The sequence below is a fragment of the Cystoisospora suis genome, assembly GCF_002600585.1.
Source record: "Cystoisospora suis strain Wien I chromosome Unknown contig_5311, whole genome shotgun sequence".
NCBI lineage: Eukaryota > Apicomplexa > Conoidasida > Eucoccidiorida > Sarcocystidae > Cystoisospora > Cystoisospora suis.
The window spans coordinates 1-16,144 of record NW_027158101.1 but is presented as its reverse complement, the minus strand read 5'-3'; the positions used below and the strand labels follow the sequence as shown (position 1 = coordinate 16,144).

At 50.8% G+C, this 16,144-nt stretch overlaps 1 protein-coding gene across 1 annotated transcript; it reads right to left on the bottom strand.

The window, feature by feature from the left end:
• Window positions 1-96: 96 nt before the first annotated feature.
• On the bottom strand, window positions 97-15,524 carry CSUI_009119 (uncharacterized protein). The gene is made up of 14 exons (XM_068069238.1): window positions 14,242-15,524; window positions 12,224-12,442; window positions 11,554-11,631; window positions 9,800-9,892; window positions 8,444-8,911; window positions 7,659-7,742; window positions 6,405-6,485; window positions 5,352-5,534; window positions 4,240-4,641; window positions 3,627-3,713; window positions 3,181-3,261; window positions 2,333-2,392; window positions 815-1,006; window positions 97-221 (listed from the first exon to the last, which is right to left on the bottom strand). The coding sequence occupies exons 1-14, from the start codon at window positions 14,966-14,968 to the stop codon at window positions 202-204; spliced, it is 2,775 nt and encodes a 924-aa protein (XP_067918785.1). The 5' UTR covers window positions 14,969-15,524; the 3' UTR covers window positions 97-201.
• Window positions 15,525-16,144: the final 620 nt, after the last annotated feature.

Sequence of the window (16,144 nt, the reverse complement as noted above, 5' to 3'; positions counted from 1 at the left end):
TGAAGAGGCAAGTTCGCGGCCTCGGGGCGAGAACCGAGGAGAGGTATGCAGCAGACTGTGACTCTCTCAGCAGGAACACTTGTGCGATCAATGAAACTTCAGACCTGACGGAAAGGAAGCCGCGTTGAAAACAAAACCTGTCGCAGTTCCTCTTCGTTCTCTTCTGTCCTTCTGGTGGACCTCGTATTTACAGGCGCACCCTCACCCAGCCTCCGTATCAGCTGTACACCCACACCGACACGCATCATAACGGTGATCGATGCAACAAGAACGACTTTTCTCGGAGTGATACATCATTTGCTTTGACTCTTTCTGAAACAAGTATATAGCGCCATCGTGCTGACATCGAGGCACCAGCTGAAACAAGAAAACTACGCGTAACGGTGGTGCGTTTAGAGGCCGTAATTTCCTTGCTCCGCTTTCGTTCTTATTTTGATAGGGGTCCAACTTCATACTACAGCAGGACACTTGTCCTCTGGCTCACCCCGTCGCTGTCTCTGGCTACCTCGCAAATTGGAAATGTACTGTCTCCCCCAAAAGAGAACGGTCTGAAGGCTTGTTCTGAGTACGTGCAGAGCCAGGAGTGGTACACGCGTAGCGGATGTGATGTCTTTGTAATACCAGGAAATAGCCCCGACTGATGAACTAAACTGGGTTCCGCGGGACGCCCTAAGTCTTGAAAGTATCGGACACCGAACTGCCTGCAGATACGCAGATGTAATATGTAAACATATGTGAAGGGACTAGAGGAAACGACTGCCACGGAGACTGCGGTGCAGACTGATCGCCCTCAGCACTGACAGCACCGGTTCACCTTCTCTTGGACGGTCGCGGTGACCAGCTGTGGAAGGAATCACAGGATTCGAGAGACCTTCAGTTGAAGGTGGCGGTGAAAGTTGTTGAGAACTTGCATCCGATGACCTCATGACAGTACTAGGCGATACAAGGTGTTGAACCACATCTGGTGGCATGACATCACTTGATGGACCACGAAGAATTACAGGACCTGAAGAATCGAGTCGAAAACCGATACCAAAAAAAGACCGTGGAGACTCTCTCTCTTCTTCTTTACCGTCTTCAACTTAAATCTCACCTTTCTCGGGTGCATGCGTGAGAGACCGGACATACACCATCACGTAAGCAGGTGCGAAAATGGTGTCCGGGTGCGCTACTGTCGAGAGCTTTTGCGCCTGTTCTCGCTACTCCACCTTCCGGCCCGGTGTGTATCACACCAAGGAAATAAACCGAATAAACCACCAGGAAGTAGAGCACGGTGAACTCAGCTTCAAACTTACACGAGTTTCACTGTACGCTGTATCCATTGGATATATATATGCACACATATATACAGAGGTAGCGGCATCTGAAGTGCACGACCATGTCGTCGTTTTTTTCGCCTATTCTGTTCTTCTGTGTGATTATGTCGGACACTATGAATCCGACTGACAGTGCGAAAAGAGAAACCCGGAGAAACTAGCAAAGAAAATCTCAGCGGCCGGCGGCTACAGGACGGAAGTATACGAAGCAGGCCGTCTTAAGTGTTGTTTTACTTCACGTCTTCAGGGCAATATATCCACATCGGTGTAACGGCACTGCACTACCACCATGGCGGACACGGACGTGTTATAGACACAGATGTATCACGCACACCGCCCTGAATGAATGCAGAAGACACATACTTTCGCAGAACCGTGTCATCTTCAATTAGCAAAATCTACAAAAGTCGTCCGCAGAGAATCAAAATACCTTGCAACAAAGAGCCCTGCTTTTATCTCTTTTTCAAGAATTACTAGGATGTCTCTATCAATAAAGAAAGGGGACCCCATGACTACGAGGTCTGCATAACGCTGAAGAAAAGGCGGTGTTCCACGATAAGAGTCGTTCCTTTCAGGACTGCTACCTGTCTTGACACGTCAAGGCAAAAAGTGTCAAGTACAAAAACAACCGAGTTCCACTTGCCCACTTCTTTTGCATCGTCTTCTAAGCAAATCTGTCCTATCGATGCCGGCGAGCAACGCAGCGCCGCTAAAAATGAGGGCAAGAGATTGTTGTCACGACGCGACTGAGAAAAAGTTGACAACACTGAAGCATACTGGGAAAGAAACACTTGCTGGGGGCCAGAGAAGGCGTTAACGGTAAAGTCGCTGAAGTGCGGAATAAACGGACTTCGATTGTAGAAAGGATAGTCTATGAAAGATTCGGATAGTACGACTACCAGAAAGACCAATGAGTGCTTATCTCCTGTTCCGTGCCTCACGAGAAATTACGGCTGGCGAGGGATGTTGCACACAGACACACACGCATACAACCACTCGGTACTCCTGTGACTGACCTCTCATCCCTGATGGAAAGAGCGCACGGAACAGACGAGAGTTCTCAGTGATGTTGGAAGCTGATATAAGAGACACAAAAAAAGATTTCGATCACAGCAGAGGAAGTGGTGTTTCCTCATTCGGTCGACCAATCTTCTAGCCATGCTTCCCTTTCTTTTACATTCTCGGCGAGGGACATGACTAGCTGTCTTCCTCGCCAAGGCGCAACGCAGCTGCTCTGTCGGGGAGAGCGAGGCGAGCGCAGCTATCTATCTGTCTATCTCTCTATTTTCGTCCACATTTCCCCATACGCGACCCTCTAAAACTTGAGGAAGGAAGGTCCTCCGGCTTCCCCACAGAAGCCGTGTTGCCGAAGACCTCGTGAGTATCCATCTCGTCTTTTTGTCTGGGTCTACCCGCCTCTTGTGAAAATCGTCAATTTCAACAGAATCCTCTGGAACAGCATGTACTGGACATATGACAACCCGCAACCACAGGCCAGGCTGTCGGTCGTATAGTCAGTCTTCATAGGACGAGCAAGAGACTATTGCACGGCAACCAGTGGTGGACTGTGAAGTTTCAGAATCGTCGATCCATCCACAAGACAGATTTCTTCTTCGAGACTCGTGAATGACTATGTCAGAGGAGGCCCTACGGTTACCGTCGTCGCTGTACGGGATCCTGATTCCTAAGCAGTATACAAGAAAAGAAACCTTGAGGGTGAATAAAGACGCCACGAAGGAAATACATAAAGACGATAAGAAAAAATATATTGCCTGTGTGTCGTTCCCCGTGAAGTTGAGAGGGGAAGAAATGCGGATAAGAACAACAACACAAAGGAGAAAAAGACAGAAAGGAAGGGACGTACCGGCAGACGGGTCGGGATTTCGTTGCATCCATCGAGCCAAGGCGAGTGGAAGGTCGTGCTGCCTCAGACGGTTTTTACATCCTACAGCGAGAACGAGACAACGACATCAACCTAAACGCGTTGTCTTACCTCCTTTGCTCGTAGTAGTGGACTTACCCCCGTCCCCTCGACACCGAAGTATACTGCTGTATCGGACACTCAGGTATGTGTATACATGTAGACCGCACTGCACGGTCTATACGACCTACTTTCTCTATTTTTCTACTATTACTACTACCGTCTGACATTCCGTGCTCTCTCCGGTCACTCTCGGATTCATCAAGAACGCTACTGACGAGCAAGCAACAAGAGCCTGTCCCGTGTTCGCACATTCTGAGAAACGAGGACGAGACTCGCTGTCGCCAAAAGAGAAAAACTGGTTTCAACGGAAAAAACACGGAACTTACCGGGGCGGAGATCCGTTACGTCCATACATCCGCTGCTAATGGCGGAGTCAGACTTCTCCTTGAACAAAGCTAAATAAAGGACGCCGTCTATACAGTAGGTGCCAGAGTGACCGTCACACGAGAAACGCGTAAGTACGCAGCTCTACGGCTGTTGAAAGACGAGGTAGGGAAAGTACGGGCAAATGGAGACAATGACCGAAAACGCACTGCCGTATGTAGAACGGCATGCAGCTGGAGTGGAGATTCTTTCTACATGCCGAGCCGCTGAAGAACTCAGGGCGGGGGGAAAGGCGTTCTACTCAATGCATATCCTGTTCAGTTGACTCACTTAGAGTTCAGGCTTGCGGTGCAACACAGGTGCACACTGATGCCCCCTCTTTGTGTGAAAGAAAAAGCTGAACTGAGATGCAGTTTGCTTGTTGTTCTGCAGGACTGAGGCAAGTTTCATCTAAGACACAAACATCCTAGATTGCAGCACCTAGCCTGTTTGAGTCCACTAGTCCTTCAATACAAATACCATCACATGCTCTGAAATAACCAGCTTTTCTCGGTTTCCCTCCCCATAGAAACACCATGACTGACCACAATAGGGCTGGTTATCACCTTGACTTACGCAATAGCGTCTTTTCTAGGTCATCGGTAGCACTTCGGGGGTGTTGTAGCGTAGGAGAGAGGGCCTGTGCAAAAAGCGAAGCTATCCCTCTTCTCGTCCACCTTGCCGCGCTACCGTATATGCCCAGCCTCTCCCATGTATAAATAGCTGTCTCCTCCGCGCGGACGCAGGCCTCTTTGAGGGCGACCTCATTCTCCAACTCAGGAACGTGATTCAAAGCGTAGCGGGCTAGACATAGTGCAAAATCAATAAGAGCCAGACGCTCTAACAACTGGTCTATTATGAAAGTGCGGCGAACTCCACGTGTATACAACTTTGCAAAACAGTTCGACAGCTGTACACGGACGCTCTTAAAATAGTGTACTAGTTTCATCGTCCACTCAGTTCTGTTGCTGTCGGAAGCTGAAAAAATGAGCAAAAGAGACAGATAGACAAACAGACAGGGAAAACCCCAGTACACACCCTTAGCCGTTTGTCAGTCTTTAGTGATCTTCACCCTGAAAGGTAAGGAGCACGAAGGACCACCAGGACACATGAAACCTTCCCAAGAATGTCCTTCCGTTCTATTAGACATCGTAGCAAGGAGAACTGATGAACCTCATTCAAGGTGAAATCTTACCAATGTCACCGGAACGAGCGTGTCCATCAGAAAGTCCGATTCAGCTCTTGCCACTGTATATGCCTGTGTATCTGTATGAATATCACTACATATCTGTGTATGAGTATCTATCGATTCTGGCAATGTTAAGCAGTTCCTGAACGGGACTCAAAAACAGTTTTCTGGAGTGAATGACTATTACAGCTGAATTCATTTGCTCTCCCCTACTTACAGACAGATTCGCGATATCAATCGCGATGCTGTCTGTAAGTAGGGGAGAGCACAAATCCCTTTTCTCCACTGAGCAATCAGTCGTCGGCTTCGCCTCCTCCCGCGTAGTTGGGACTGAACGATTTCGCCATTCCCGACTACGAAACATAGGGAAGATATGCGCGACAGGGACGTGTGTGAGCGAGTCTGCACTAATAGCCCTCGTACAAGTCCAGGAGGGTATTACAAGCAAGTATGGGAAGCAGAACCTGGGATCAGCGTACGCAGTCATCACAGCTCTTACCCAGTGGAATCAATGACATATCCAAATGAGGTAAAAAGGTCTCCAAAAGCTCACTAACGACCGGGGACGAAATGCCACGAGCCAGTGCTGATGGATCTAAGCTCGCGGGTGAACCATTGGCAGAGGTGTGAGACCCGGGGATATCTGTCGGCAACGGGAGCCCGGTCTCGGGCGGCGTCCAATCTGATGGATTCACGCAGGCATGCGTGCACGCGCATTCACAAAATAACACAGAGTCCCCATGTGACCCAAGTGCTTTTTCGCATTCTCACGCGAGCTTCCTCCTCCTTTGTCGGCTTGTTGCGCATGCCAGTTTCGAAGAGGGAGAGGAGGAGGAAGACGCCTTTCTTGATTCACACCAGCAATAACGAACCCTCGTTCCTTCATCCATCATGAACATACGCAATAGCCATTCATCGTGAAATCACGGGACCAACATCGCAAACATGCAAGACACGAGGACTTACTACCCAAGCAGCGGGAGGCCGCATACAGTGAATGATTCAGGAAGAAGCTCTTCTATATCCGGTGTGCGACTCGGTATTCGAATTGAAGCTATCAGCTCACCGGGAAATGCGAAAAGGGAAACGACGGCGGGGTATCTCACGAACACGCTAGCTAAGCTAAGGGAAGCGCTTGTATTTGCCATTTTCACAGGAGGAATATAAAAGCGTCCCAGAATCTAGAGACTCCTATTCACCTATATTCCCTTTCCGCTCTTAGAAAGGCATGACCCTCGTAATCCACTTCCTTCAGATTCGCCCACGCATCCTGATTCACTCTGATCACATTGATTTCAGAATGACAGCCCAGAAGAACACGGACACGTCCCCTTGGTGTACGCTGTACAGTACGCCTTGCAGCAAGGGTCTTGGCAAATCTGGCAGATCCAAGAGCTTCTACTCTGAGGATGACACAGTACGAAAGGCAAAGGTACCTGTAGGCAAACATATCTATGCATGGTGCCCGAAGAGGTTTACACACGATGTAAATGCACCAGCGCAGTCTCCTCATACCGAAGTGTACTTTCTTAACACGAGGGCGGTCAGTTACCTGGACCCGTCCCCATTTCCTGCTGAGGAAGCAGCCCCCAACGTCCCAGCATCCTCCCGAGCACCGTGTCAGGCTGAACGGCTGAAAGTACACCGGACATTCCGAACAGCATTAAAGAAACCACAGCATTGCAGAAATGATGAGTTAGTATGCTAAATGCCTCAAGGAAAAGAGTTGACACGTACACCGGGGACAGAAAGAATATGCAACCGAAACCAAGGACACGGAGGAAGAAGTGCTGCTCGGTTTTCGTGGAGACTGTTTTGTTTGGAGAAAAGCAGATCGAGCAAGACACTTCTGCCGCTTTGAATATTTCTCAAAAGGAAGAAAGTCAGCCACGGAGTGCACCGGATCATCACAAATATATACATATCTCCGAATTGAAACTTTACGTTCCCAGGAGGCTTAAAACTTCTACGGATACACTCTTCGTATTTGAGATCCTGGCCACCGACCACTTACAATCCATACTCGTTCTTCTACCTCTGCTCCCCTGCATAGAGTGTACGGGGACGGCTAGACGGATATACAGGACCCCCATTTGTGTCGAACGTGTAGGCGCATGATCCAGGACGCAGCGCGGCGTGTTCGAATGGAGCTGAGTTTATAGGCTACTGTGTAAGCGGGCTACAACTCAGTTTTATTGCCGGTAGTTTATGACACGTGCAATTCCCGACAAGTGACCTAACAACCTAGGATGTGACTTTGCCAGTCACGTACCATATTATTCGACGGCTATATAGGCGCGTGACCTTCCGCCCTATGACACAGACTCTCTTTCTTTGCTAATATCTCTTGCTTCAGTCCCTTTCCTTGGTATGCAAAGGACCTTCGGTAGACGTGCCGCAACACCTCAGAGTAGACACAAAGATATGTCGCGATGAAGATATTGAACCGTCCCCCTACATAAGTCAAGACCCCTCCGCCCTCCGAGCCTGCGTGAAAGGTATAAAGAAGCCTCTCTATGCTTTTCGGTAACCAACTCCGAGGAAGTCCGGTGTTGGTCGTTTTAGGACATAATGCCGGGCATTGCCTGGCACATCGGAGAGGTCAAAGAAACACTTCTGTCTGTATTGAGGACGAAACTCCAACTCGGGAAAGATGCATGAGGTCCAGTTTCGGGCGAGAAATGAAGTCGTACGACGCGAGTGGGAAGAATACAGCAGAGAGATGTATGTCCTCAGCTCTCTGTACACCGGCAAACATGTCAAGCGGCAACAAAGTATCTTTTCTTGTTTCTTCTCGCGTACATACCTTCGAAGAATCTAGGTGGCTGTCGGCGAGCCCAATCCTCAAGACGAGTCAAGAACGTATCGTAGTGTATCAAGTCCGCAACAACTGCGATGCAAAGCAAAATCACGGGAACATGCTTTCCGGGTAGTACATGGTGTGAAAAAAGGAGCGCTCACAACAAAAGTAGATGACCCCAATCAGTCACAGAAAAGACGGTCCCGCGTAGGGGGCTTCTGTATGGTCCAGTCTTGAGCGAAAACAGCCTTCAGAAAAAATTTTCGTGGGTGCAAAGAGCAGCTAATTCCTGGACTATACAACTAAGGTGCATTTACTCTCTGACGCTGGACGGATGCATGCTCCCAACGATAAACCTGCACGCGGTCCATCTAGCCAGATTCACACGCCGCATCGGAGCTTACTAGAACTTAGCTTACTGGGACTTCCCACCCCTCCCTCCATGTTCGGCGGCCCTGATCAATCTGTCCCTCTTCCGCTTCGTCACAAAAGCGCGTCTCAGTTATCCGAATCTAGAGTTGATGTATTCTGTGCGGAGGGCTGGGTCCCGTTATCGGAGGACCATACACATACACTCATGTATACATCCTTCTATCAGAGCACGCACGGGGCTGCCTGGAGTGTACACCTCAGAAATTCCCTATCTGTGAATGCACCCACGCGCCACTGCTTAAACGAGCTGCTAACGCCTGGCCAGACTGCGCCGGGTTAGCGAACAACAGTTACACGAGAGGGGGGCATATATGCGTGCCGCATACGCCGATTGATAGATAGGTCGGCCGATAGCTTACCCTTTCTATCTTGGTCGATCTCCACTGAAAACGTTCGATGCAAGATATCCCAGAGTTTTGCTTCGGTAATCTCTCCTTGTTCCTTTATCCACTGACGGTTTCTCACACTCCGGTAGTACCCGACATAATTCAAAGGCTGGCACAGCTCCCCCAAATGTTCGAGCATTTCATTTTGAATTTCGCAAGTAGATGAAGGCGGGAAGCCCGCCCGAATGAGATTTGATTCTACAGATAGCTGGGCGACACGAAAGATGTGGAGGTGCCACGGGCTCATTGCAGACTGTGCCTTCTCGATAAGCGCGACGTCGCGACCAATATAATACTCTACAGAAAGCAGGGCCCTGAATACAGACGCAGCTGCGCCGGGAGTTTGCGCTCGGCGCTCGCGGAAAACGGCCTCACGGCACGTCTTACTAGCAGCGCGGACTGACAGTCCATCGTCCCACATTTTTTGTTTCTGCGGGGTATCTGAACGGAGGAAGACACGACACCCCCGGAAGAAGAAAAACTAGGACGTGTGCTCGGCTTCAAAAAGAGACCGCACGTTCGGCCCGTCCACACGGGTGCCTCGTCACATCACTTGCTGACTGCGGCTTCCATCAAAAGGTTCAACTACTGTGCAGTCGATGGTGTATTCAGGCACGCAAGCACACGCTTGAGCTCGTTAATCTTGAGTGCGTGTGCTATATAATACGTCTGTGAGCGTACTGATATTTACACATATACTGTGCAGACGTTCTACAGTCAGAACATACGGCTGTTCACGAATGTTGATCCACCTATTCTCCAGTTCAGGTATTCCGCCCCCGTGAACTGGTAAAAAGATCTATGTGTTCACCCTCGATAAAGCTCCCTGACTGCCCCGGCTGGAGAATAAGGAAAGGCCCGCAACAAGGTAGGACAGCATAGAGGGGGGAGGAGAGTAATGCAAGCCAGAGCTAAACGCGCACCCCATCTGTTTCTCTCAGGCGTGAGCAGCTTCACATAGCACGGTAAAATAAAGGTAGCGACTCGTTCCTAGAGATATTTACACACAGCTAAGCACGTACACGCACGTACGTACTCGAATCAGCGAACCATGACACCCGTAAGTGTAAGAAAAAAAAAGGCGTGGCGCTCAGGTATTTGTCCTGAAGTCTACTCTGCGGTGCCGGGTACATCTTTGAACACTAAGAAAGCCCCGGATGTCCTGAGCAGTCGGCGGATCTCGCGTATTTAGCCGTGAAGTCTGGTCTCACACTTATTTTCTTCAAATACGACCGAGAGACTCCGAGCTGCAAAAACAATCTCGACCATTCGTTTCCCCCCTTCTTCCCCCCCTCTTTCACCGCTTGGTTGGCGCGAGGCACGACTCACCGAGGACAATCGAATCGAGATAAATGTTAAGCTTCTCGCGGAAGGCAGAGAGTCCCCTGTCAAGTACCATGATATTCTCTCGCTCAAGGCTGACTTCCGGGAGATCAGCGGAGACAACAAACAAAACACAACGCACAAGGAGAAGAGATGGATCGAGCAAATGGGGTGGATTAATGAAAAACATCACACTCGAAGTATTCTGTCCCCTTTAGGCACTTCGGTCTTCACCTGAAAGACACGCGCGGTGCCAGCTCTCTGTCCGAGTTCCCCTGAACGGGTCGTACACTGCTGTGGGAGTGAGTCTCCTTGAGGCGTGAAAAGAAACACACACCCAATCCTACCAAGCCCCTGTCAGCAACGGCATGAGTTTTGTGAATTTGAGACAGGAGGAAACGAAGCGAACGAAGAAATGCGACGCTAACTACCGGAGCATGCGGGATCTAGGGGTCTCTACACGGCCCCGTTGTCTCAAGGAAAGTATGGCCTATGCAGCTGGAAAAAGAGAAAAGAATTCACATGTCTAGGAAAACCCGAACTCGTGGAGGGTTGTCTACGTTTTCTATGCATGTAGTCTGGAGGGAGCCTGATTCTCTCCTTCACGGCCACCACCCCGTACTCGAGAGAGTGCCCCTAAGATTGCCCTACCAAGAATATAGATCGCGAATCTCCTCGTTGCTGCCAATACGTTAACATGTAGATACAGACGGACACGTACACTGTAGAAACCGAAAGAGGACTGAGGACGAAAGTGCGTCTGAATCATTCCATTTTCTCCTCCCCGTACTCTTTCGGCTCAGGAGTACGAAGTTGAGTTCCTCCTCAGTATAGAGAATGCTTAACAACGCACCAGAAACACCTCCGCTTTGACACACAGTCCTGCCTGTTCTCAGTTTCTGCAATCTTTTATCAACGAACAACCCTGGCCCCTTTCAGTGGTGGAACCCAACGTTCTTCTGTGTATAGGCCTTCCTTACCCTTCTCGCCCTCGAGCACAAGAGCATCCACCCCAGCTCATCTAATGCTGCTATTGCTGTTGTGTTCCTTCGCTGTGTGCCCACACTATAGGGATTTGGCCTTCCTGTATTCCCCGCTCGCCTAGCCGTTTCTTCGAGTTTGCCTACTACTACTACTCTGCCTTGCAGCTATCCTCGCTCCGCCCGGCGAATGGCCGGTCACCACCAGCAGCACACAACTTTCTAGCATTCAACTCCGCTGCTGTCAAGTCCATATCATAGGAAAAGCAACTAGGAGTAAGCGGCAAAGAGAAACAGCACACGGCTGGCGACTGACTCCCTCGTCTTTCCCGCCTCGTCGGCGTCACGAACACCGGGTAACATTAGCTAAAGTCTTTCGGTGAAAAGAAGGAGCGCGGAGAATCTTTAAAACGACACGAGGAAAGCAAGCGCAGAGAAAGTTATTCCAGGGGCTCAGTAAAATGCTGAGTGGCGAATCGCTAATGCAGATGGTGCAGTCATCGTCAGTGACCGAATCTGGCGAAGCGGCTGGGGGACTCGAAGTGGCTCCAGTACCTGTCGTGCCGGAACATGTGAAGCGGGTTGTCCACGGTAAGATTACCGAGAAAAAGATGTCGTAGCGAGCAAATCTACGTAGATACATATGCCAGTGTAGACGTAGACATACAGAGAATGCAGGAAGTTGCATGTTACGTAAGCCGTTAACAGGGTGGCATTGCTGTACTGGGGCTCCAGCACTGCAGCAAAGAGAGGCGGGTATGTACTGGCTTGAAAGCTTACAGTCTTTCGGAGGCTCTTCTCCGACGCGGAAAGGAGCCTGGCCCGTACCCCCGGTACGAGGAAGCCGTCCTCGGCTGGCTGTGCGAAGGCAGGCACGTGATAAAAAAAGACAAAAAAAGTTGAGCCTTAGTCGCAAGGTTGGAACCGGGGCCTACTATACGATCCTCGAGTTACACAGACCATGGACAGATGCTACACACAGTTTGTTTCCCCTACAACGGCGTTTCTCTCGTGTGACGCAGCGAGAGAACATGAGCAAGAAGGTAGCTCAGCAAGGAACGCGAGCTGGCCACTAGCAATGGCCAACTTCTCGAATTAAGCACTCATACTAGCAAAAAGTAAGCTGCGGAGGCGACAAAAAGGAACGGACGGAAAAAGAAAATGTAGGTCCAGCTGGTGAGTTGAAATCGCCACCATATGTGTTGGAAAAAAGACAAACAATGGATTAGCGACATTTGTCGTCACCGTCATTGAGCCAACTCGTGAAAAACAAAAACTTCAGAGGCATCTCGTTTGCAATTTGTTGGCTTTAAGCGGCAAGCTCGCACTACAGTAGCGGAATCGGAGCCCCGGGAGAATGGTGAGGAAGGTACCACATACATGTACCGAATCCCGAAAGAAAGGATTGCTTCATCGGAAACCTAGAAATGAAGACAGATGCAAGCCTTACGTGCCGGATGGAGAGGGGGATCAGGAGCTACTTCCTCTTCTGAATCCGAGAGCTCTTGGACAACCTGAACTTGCCTTGTCCCGCCTGCAGGAGGTCTTCTGTCTTCTTGTGCCGTTGCGTTGTCACCCGCTGCGACCGTGGTCTGACCGGACGGGGGTGTCGACGTCGGATGCTGGCGCACTCGGCCGGCAGGCTGGTCAGACAACCTCGAGACTTTGACTGAAAGAGAACACCAAGAATAAGGAGTCATATACCCCAGAGACAAGCATGAAGAAAACCCCACTACGAAAGCGAAGCAGGTTTACTTAGCCTTTCAGCGCTTTTTCTGGAGATATTCATCTGTGTTCGGGGCCCCACTGTCGCATGAGCTAGAAGGACTGCACCGAGTAGAAAAGTACTTTTCCTTTATGAAGGAATGTCGCCCCTCATGAAGAACCCGGTATTTATGAGTAGCTATACACACCGCTCAAGCACGCACAAGCAGGCAGGTGCATTAGGACGTCTAGAAAAGCCGCACGGATTTTAAGTCAACCCGTCGACTTGTGGTGACTTCCCTGTCTTTCTCTAGACGCCCACGACCCTAAGTTTGTTTATCAGTTGATGCATGTGTTTACATCTGTTTTGAAACCAGTGCGCCATCCAGTTCTCCATCTTTCACCGTCTCAGCTGCTTTCGCAGCTTCCTTAGACGTCAGAAAAGAGCACTCACGGAGCTGCTATTCCGCCTCGCGTGGCCCAAAAAGGACGAACGACTTCCTAAGACTTTACTACAGAAGAGACTCACTCACATTGCACGGTAGCCACCACGAGTTGCTAGTGTGCAGTCCTCACAAAGAGAAAGAAGGCCAGGAGGACAATAGGTCCGAAGAAATCATTGGGCGGAAGGAGAAGCACAAAGAGAAGATAGACAGACCCAAGGAAGTAGACAAGTAAGAGCTCCTGTCACGCCTGGCATTTGAAAGCAGTCATAGGTCTTCTTCTGCACAAGGAAATAGCCATCGGAATTATCAAAAGCCCGTCCGCATTGCAGGCAGCTGTGAATACCTTTATCACATCCCCCCCGCTCACTCACGCTCTGCCACTGTAAGAAAGAAACGAGAATGTCAAGTTCGTCATCCCCCTTGGCGCAGCACGCGTGCGCACAGTTACATTCGTACTATCACACACATATCACCGTAGACCAGTACGGATATGGACGGGGAAGAAATCAATCCGAATATACGTATGTTGCTGTAAAGAGGAACTGGATTACTCAAGGAGGACATGAGAAAGAGTACTCGCGAAGTACGACCAATAGAGAGAGACCTTTCCACTCCCACACCCGGCACTGCTTGATGTGACGACTTGGAGGACATCGTCGTGATGCTGAAGGGCCGGTACCTCTGATAACAGAAGTCGAAGTGAAGATGCTCGTCGGCCAGCCGCACAAACGAGTATTCTCCATTTCATTCAATGTCCCTTCAAAAAGCACACCGGAGCTGTTCCCTGTTTACTATTGAATGTGTTAGCTCCTTGCCCCCTGTTGAAGCTAGTATGGAAAGGTCTGCTAACAACATGGCCTGTCTCTGGCTGTGGCTGTATGGCGTCACTTTGAACGGAGGCAGAAGAGCAAGAAAGAAGAGTTCTGGGACATGCACGCCGAGCTGCTTCATAGACAGAAGAGAAATGGGGGATGACTTCGCCTCCTCGATCTCCCCGCTCACGTTTGTCTTAAGGATTCAGAGTCTTGTTCCCTTACCCACGAATCACGTATTTCCCCCGGGGTAGGTATCCGTCCACCTTGGCAATTGCCCACTACATACACTGCTGTTACGTGTACAAGTATACATATAAGCCGAACTGCTCACAGACGGAGTCCGCACTAAGGGCACGTCGATAACAGGGTAAGGCACAGAGTTGAATAACGATAACGCCCTCATTGCAGGCGACAGGGGTACTCAGCACAAAGTCGGCTGAAGGCGATATTCGTTTGGTAGAAAAACAAGGTCACAAACACATTGGGATGTTGCTCATACTCACATGGTGGCGCAGCTCTTTGGGCGTGGCCCTCCCCTGGACCAGTAGGCGGCCTCTTCTTTTTTATTCTTGCCTTGCTTGGACCGCTTTTAGGATCCTGTCCGTCTCCACTTGAGGCCTGTTCTCCCCCATGCCCTGCCCACCTTCCTTGGGCCTCCCGTGACAGCCGTGCTAGACTTCCATCTGTTATCCCTGCAGCTTCGACGCACTGCGTCACGGAGGCTGCTGAGAGCGAATCTGAGGGAAAGCTGTCCTGAAGACTTGCGCGAAGCTGAGAGTTTTTATCTTCCGCACCTGAAGCTAGAAGCCGAGCTGGTCTGCCTTCGATGACTGCCTCGGTGTCGTCACTCCGCCCCTTTGAGAACAGATACGCGCAGTTCGAAGCCACACGCCGTACTAGGAGAAAAGTAAACGAAAGCAACAGAAGAGAAAGACCCACGGGACGTCCTCGGCCAGAGAAAAAGCCTCTGCCTCTTCCACGGATGGATGAAGAAGAAGCCCTTCTCGTCACGGTGTCGCCTCCGTTTTTTCTTCTGCCACCGTCAGCGCTGCCACTGGGGTGATGCTCTTCTTCGGCGGCTGGTCGGGCATATGAACTGCCGGCTGAAAGCAGAACTCGCCCGAAAAATTGGCCCTGGCCGCGGGGAAGCAGTGAGTCTGAAGAGGTGTGAGTGAGGCTCTGCTCCCCTGAGTTGGGAAAAGCCCGATCTTTGTCGTTCTCCATCCTCATGCAGGACCTGACTACTCGATCGTCTACGGTCGAGAGAACGCCGGAACGAGAGTAACGCTGCGTTCCATAGAGCTACCAGTACCTCCGACAAGAGTCAGAAGCGCCTCGCAGATGGATGAAGTCTCAAACATGTCCCAAAATTCCCACTGCGATAACGCTTCTTTAAAAACACTTCGTACCACCAGTAGCGTCGGTGTCCGGTCTGTCGCGCAAGAAGCGCCAGCGACAGGGCCGACGGGAGTCGCATCCCGATGCAGACGACCCGCTTCGCCTACCCGGGCGCGGCTTCAGATGGCCTCGGGCTTCTGTGAGCATGTNNCGAGGCAGATTTGTTCTGGAAAGGTTTGACCCGTGAAAAGAGTCTACTTTGCACGTGAGACAGCTCTCCGTTGACCGTTGCCTCTGTGTTCTCGACTGTGCGAGGTCAGAGACGAAGGCATTGCAGGGGGACAGCAAACGATACCTGCGACGCTCGCTACCGGCCCGGACGACAGTCTTTGGGCTGGCGGGTAAGGGTTGCGATACAAATGGAATACCTGTCTGCTTTCGTAGTAAGTACAACTTGTATTAGAGCGCTTCAGGTCAAGCCCCTAAAGAGCTCGAAGGGCTGTCGATGGCAGGACAGAGTGCGAGTGGGTCAAGCTGTGCAGCTTGGCCCACTCGGCGGGTAATGCTGCTACGCCGCCCGCCGCAGCGGGGCTGGCTCGCCCTAGCGATGTTGGATTCTCGGACAGTATTTCATTGGTTAGCAGCCGAGTGCCACGGCAACTGCGACTGCACAAAGCCTCTAACTGCAGAAGAAGTTCATGGTCGACGCAGAGCCGAAAACGGCTTCAGGGTGTTGCCCGCGCCCGTCACAGCCCTCTCGCGGTGTCAGGACGAAGCTGTTGCAGGTGACCAACAGTGGCCTCCCGTCTCCCTAGAGGAACTACCCACACACCCGACTTTTTCTACCCCCGGCTTACTCTTCTGTAGCTTTCCTCCCCGGTCTCCCCTAAGCTACTTCGCGTAGGAATTCTCCAAACAGTGTTACGTAGCACGGGCGCCACTTGCACGCTGCGAGGTGACGGGGAAGGCGCAGGCGCGGGGTCAACGAAGGTGTGGGTCCGTGCCGGGCCCCGAGCTCCTCTCGCTCGCTGTTACCCTGGAGTGCAGACCTCTTTCCTGGCGGGACTT

What these genes read in the sequence shown, in the direction of transcription:
- CSUI_009119 (XM_068069238.1), bottom strand. Translation starts at nt 14,968, where the DNA reads ATGAGGATGGAGAACGACAAAGATCGGGCTTTTCCCAACTCAGGGGAG. An exon ending in GGAAATGGGGACGGGTCCAG is followed by an intron (nt 5,535 to 6,404) that starts GTAACTGACCGC and finishes TGAATCCATCAG; the next exon opens with ATTGGACGCCGCCCGAGACC. An exon ending in CCTAGAAAAGACGCTATTGC is followed by an intron (nt 3,714 to 4,239) that starts GTAAGTCAAGGT and finishes CCTACTGTATAG; the next exon opens with ACGGCGTCCTTTATTTAGCT.